This window comes from Sinocyclocheilus anshuiensis, unplaced genomic scaffold (genome assembly GCF_001515605.1).
Source record: "Sinocyclocheilus anshuiensis isolate Anshui unplaced genomic scaffold, SAMN03320099.WGS_v1.1 scaffold259, whole genome shotgun sequence".
NCBI classification, from domain to species: Eukaryota; Metazoa; Chordata; class Actinopteri; order Cypriniformes; family Cyprinidae; genus Sinocyclocheilus; species Sinocyclocheilus anshuiensis.
Window position 1 is genome coordinate 80,716 of NW_015549576.1, and position 5,689 is coordinate 86,404.

Below are 5,689 nucleotides of genomic sequence, written 5' to 3' on the forward strand. Positions count from 1 at the left end.
TAGGACCATGTGATATTTCAGTTTTTCTTTTTTAATAAATCTGCAAAAATGTCAACGATTCTGTGTTTTTCTGTCAATGTGGGGTGCTGTGTGTACATTAATGAGGAAAAAAAATTAACTTAAATGATTTTAGCAAATGGCTGCAATATAACAAAGAGTGAAAAATTTAAGGGGGTCTGAATACTTTCCGTACCCACTGTATATAAAAAAAAGAAATTAAAACTATTAAAAACTTTGTTGTTGATGTTAATTCACTTTAAACTTTAAGGGAAAACACTTAAATGAAAATTTGCTGAAAGTTCATCCCAGTTTGTTTCTTCACTGGCACCCATTCACTCATTCATCCTTTGACGGCACCCATTCACAATCAGAATGAGAGTGCAAACAGCTGCTAGAAACAACAAAATATTTGTTTAGAGCTCAATATTTGTTTACAGTCAAAACGACTGTAAAAGCTGCCTGATCTGTGCAGATTTCTCTCCTGATTCAGACCAGACCACTTTTTCACTGGAGAAACCAATATTATGGATTATAGACTCGTGTTTTAGCTGGAAGCAATGGCTTAAAGTAAAAAAAAAGTCTTAATGATGGATTTATTTTAGCTTTTGGCTTCACAAGTCATTAACTGATGGACTGGAGTGGTGTGGATTACTTGTGGATTATTGTGATGTTTTTTTTATCAGCTGTTTGGACTCTCATTCTGACGGCACCCATTCACTTTGGTGAGACAGTGATGTAATGCTACATTTCTCCAAATCTGATGAAGAAACAAACTCATCTACATCTCATATGACCTGAGGATGAGGACATTTTCAGCAAATATCCATTTCAGGGTGAGCCATTTCGTGTGCTGCAGTTAAATGATCAGGTATTGAAGCAGTAGCATGTTCACGCTCAGGACCTTGTATCCCTGCGGGCAGCTGCACTTGTACTGGTGTAGTGGGTCGCTGTGGCACCGGCCATGATTCTGGCAGGGGTTTGATGAACACGGGCTGCATTTCTCCGACACGGACGGATCCACAGGACCTGAGGGAGAGCAGACGCTCAGAGACGGTGTCTTCTCTCTGAGACGGCGGGCTCTGTCACGCACCTGTGCACTGGAAGCTGTTTCCCGGCGTGGTGAGCAGCAGCTTGCCCTCCATGCCCTGCGGCCCGGTGCAGCGGGCGATCCCGGGCTCCTTGTAGCCGCTCTTCACCCAGTCAGAGAGCCAGCGCAGGCGGCAGTCACAGTACAGCGGGTTTGCCCCGATCGCCCTGAGAAACACACACACACACACACACAGACAGGGCACACATTTTACTGGTCAGGTATGTCAAGAAGTCTGTAGACTTCTGGGGATTCAATGGCATTTTCATTGTCCAGGGCATCCCCAGGCGTCAGGCTTGGTTGAAAGAATCAATCGGACTCTAAAAACACGACTGGCAAAATATGGAACGACAGGGCTAACGTGGCTGGACGCCCTTTCGTTAGTTCTGTGAAGTATCCGTTCATCAGCTAACAAAGAAACTGGGTTAAGCCCTTTTTAAGTGATCACAGGTAGACCAATGTCACTACCAGGCACTCCAGATCTTGTGGAAGCAGATGTACATTTAATGTCAGATTCTCTTTTGACATATTGTATGGCTTTGACTGAAGCAGTACAAAAGGCACAAAATCATGTTCAGGATGCATGGAAATTGCCTCCAGACGGGGGACATAGTATAGTGCCAGGGCAAATGGTTTTGTTTAAACAAAGTTGTTTTTATGGCCATGAAGCTCTCTTGTTTTTATGTTTTCGCAGATTTATGTTGGCGGCCTTCAAGAAATTTGCTGAAAGATTTAGGCCTTATCATACTGAGGACTCTCCTTGGCGACAACCACCAGCAGACAGAATAGCTGGAACTTCTCTGTACTTTCAGCCTCGAGATTCTGCCGGAAGGACGGACTGGCAAGAGTTTGTGAATTCCAGTTGGGTGTCTTCATTCCCGTGAACAGAGACATTCTGAGCTTCAAGAATCACAACTAGAACAGTTGCAAGTGTTGTCACATGACAGAGCTATATTAGCCGTGGGTTTCACATTTGTTTGGGATGATTCATGGATTCATCACCCTGAAAATCGACCAAGCTGGACTTTAACTGTATGCACTCAGTATCTATTTTGGCCCTCAATCAACATATGTACAGGGGTATTGAGATTTAAACCACATAGCTGTCATACAAGATTTTCCCCTGAATCTAGATTAAAACCAGGCCAGTGGATCATTTTTAACTATTACACTGAAGGGTATGAGCCAAACTAACATGAACATGATGTTGGTTTCCATACTGATTCATAATTCAGATCCATTGTTCCATCCATGGTTGGAACCTCACAGTGATCTTAATTCGGCATTAACTCTAGCTCATACATATGCTAAGATGCTTAATATTTCCAATTGCTGGGTATGTCAATCTTTCCCTCAATCATCTACATCATGGCCTCTGTATGCACATCCATTACCACTGTCTGATTTGATCTCCATTACTGAACAAAGTAACGTGGGTAAAATTAGCAGCATACTAACTGATTTGGTAATCGACACCTCTATCATTGAGTGGTGCACCCCAATTGATGGTTCTGGTATCAAAATTGTAACCCTACCAGACAATTTGTTTAGAGCTTACTATGCCCTATTGCTGAGACAATGAAGAGATGCTAAAGATGACAAATGGCCGAAATTGTTAAAGTTGGAAAAGGCCAAAACACAGGTAATTTCATGATGATTTTTGGGGATTCCGATTGTACCAAACCACAAGGTGAAGCTGGTGCCAAGTGCACGATTATGGAACCACTGATAATGTCAAATCCTTACAGATGTGTTTTTAAGGTTGTTGCTTATTCATGGGAAAGCAGATTGCAATTCACAAGCAGTGTATGTCACTACAGGAATTGTTCTCACCCTCATTTTAATTCCTGGCGTTTGCCTGCAAACAACAGTACTGAATCAAGCCATCCATTTGCTCTTAATGTGAAATCCGAAGGGAATTCTTCCTGGTGCATTGAAGGGAACGGGGTAAACAATTCCAAACTAGAAGTGCGTCTCCAATTTTCCAGATGTGACAAAGCTCTTCTGATAATGACAAATGAAACACTCATTGCTCCTAATGGTACACACTTTGTTTGTGGTAACAAAGCTTATCCATTCCTTCCTAAGGGATGGAGAGGTAGATGTTATTTGGCCTACCTCTTACCAGCAATGCGAGTAGTGTCAGAGGATTATGTGAAACAGCATTTAATCATGACACATACTAAACGTTCAATTTCTGAGACAGAAAAATTGTTAGAAAGATGTATTCTATGTATATCCATTCTTAGGAGTGACTGATTTACAAAATGAATTACAAGCATTGCATGAAGCATTTGAGGCTACAGCCAATACCACACTCATTTCTATTGCTAATATTTCGGACGAAGTAAGTGCAATAAGGAAGGTTGTTTTGCAGAATCAAATGGCCCTTGACATTCTGCTAGCTTCTGAGGACGGGACATGTGAAGTCATTGCAACTGAGTGTTGCTCTTACATTCCAGACAATACTGGAAAAGCGGTCCACAATTTAGCTAAAGTTTTGCATGAACGAATAGCTAAACTTAATGAAGATCATGGTCTTTTCTCATCTGACTGGGACTAGGGATGTTAATTTCGATTATTTTTCTTAACCGACAACCGACGCTCATTAACCGATTATTAACCGTTAACCGACAACATTATTTAAAATTAAAATTGAATTAAATTAGAAAGGATAAGTGTCTGTGTCCCGTTAAAAAATACTAACTCATTTCGGTTATTTTTCCTTTCTGATTGGCCTGTTGTGTTCTGAGTGACGCATGGCCAGACCAACCACAGGTAACTAGGGTCAGCGACATCACAGCGCTAGCTGCAGGCAGCAAAACAAAGGGGAAACTGGAGGCGGCCCATTCAAACCAGCGCAGGTTCGGCTACCCAATATACTCTGTTACTTTCATCACTTCGTCTCCTGCTTCTGCTCTTCTCTGGCTTCCCTCAGTCAACTTCTTGACTGACAGAAGACTGTTAAACACTCCTTTTGGGTATTTTTGGATACCAGACAAGACTTGCTGTTGACAGGGTTTGGGTAATAACTATGGACTAGTTATTCTGTTACTGGACAAACTGATATTTTCTGATGGGATCTGGCATCCGGGGCTGGATCCTAAATATTATCTGGCGTGGAGACCCGATCTAAATCATCTTTCCATTGATGTATGGTTTGTTAGGATCGGACAATATTTGGCCGAGATACAACTATTTGAAAATCATCCTAATGATTTTTGGCATAAAAGAAAAATCAATAATTTTGACCCATACAATGTATTGTTGGCTATTGCTACAAATATACCCCAGCGCCTTAAGACTTCAGGGTCACAAATGACATAAAATTAGTCATTTTTAATACTACTGCTGCTAATAATAATAATAATAAATTTACAATCTGCAATACTTTTTTTTTTTTCAAAAAATGTTTTTACTCTCATCAGGTGAAATTTTAAACAACAACAAAAGCAAAAATAATACTTATCATAATACTCATAATAATAGATAATAAACATATAATATTGGAATATTATATTATCGATTATATATGACATATCAACAACATAATTATTAACAATAATATTATGATGATAATATTATTAATTGAATGATACAATATATTAATATAATGATGATATTATTAATATAATCATAATGCAATTATTTTCATGTATTGTCATCACAATTACACATTCCCATTACTGTAATACATCAATATGTTTTATGCTTAACTTGAGAATAATGAAAATGACATTTAAAAAAGTTATTACTATACTATTACAATATTACTATAATATGAGCACAGTATATTATTAATTAAATAATATAAAATATTTCCCAAAGGCTATTTTCATTTGATTCTCATAACTGTAATACAGTAGCCTACAAAAAAATCATTGTATTACAGTGAAAATAATTTCCTATTACTAAAATCATTATTAAAAAAAAAAACAGAGATAAAAGTGATAAAAAACCCACTTTTTTCTTTTCTTTTCTTTTTTTTTTTGCTTTACAGTAAAACAAATGTAGTGAAATGTATTTAGTTCTCAATCCAGAATCCAGAAAATGTGCATCATTTATCTAGATCAAACTATGATTGTTATTGCTTCTCTTGATTCTGGGGTGTAACGTGCCCTGGACATGTCTGACATGTATGTTATCATATACTGCGTGAGAGACAGACAGAAGCGTGATGCTGTGTGTGCAGGCATGAATGTGAGACAGGTGAGACTCACAGGTGAGAGAGAGACGCTGCGTCTCTGAAGACTCCCTGGTGTAGTTCAGAAATATTGTTGCCATGGAGAGATCTGCAATAAACGGACAACAGCGAGGAGGAAACGTGTGGGCTGAGAGCAGCTCAAACCATTGCATCTGTATCAGAGTGTTTCAGAGCAGATCCAGTACAAACTCACAGCAGGCGGAGAGAGGACAGGCCTCCAAACACCAGAGCAGGAATACAGCGCAGTGCGTTATAACTCAAGATCCTGCAAAACACCACAACACCATAAACACACACTCACAGCCAGCAGCCATCAGTGCAAGAGTGTATGTGTGTGTGTGTGTGTGTGTGCGTGTGTGTGTGTGAGTATGTGTGTGTGTGTGTGTGTGTGTGCGTGT

General features: G+C 39.4%; 1 protein-coding gene across 1 annotated transcript in view; it reads right to left on the reverse strand.

Moving 5' to 3' along the window:
- Positions 1 to 5,689, reverse strand: part of LOC107657487 (slit homolog 1 protein-like) — a 47,014-nt gene that overhangs the window by 15,787 nt on the left and 25,538 nt on the right. Inside the window, exons 23-26 of the mRNA XM_016445592.1 lie at positions 5,485 to 5,556; positions 5,308 to 5,379; positions 1,091 to 1,254; positions 902 to 1,026 (exon numbers count right to left, since the gene is read on the reverse strand). Coding sequence (XP_016301078.1) covers positions 902 to 1,026; positions 1,091 to 1,254; positions 5,308 to 5,379; positions 5,485 to 5,556 — 433 coding nt within the window. The remainder of the gene's footprint in view (positions 1 to 901; positions 1,027 to 1,090; positions 1,255 to 5,307; positions 5,380 to 5,484; positions 5,557 to 5,689) is intronic.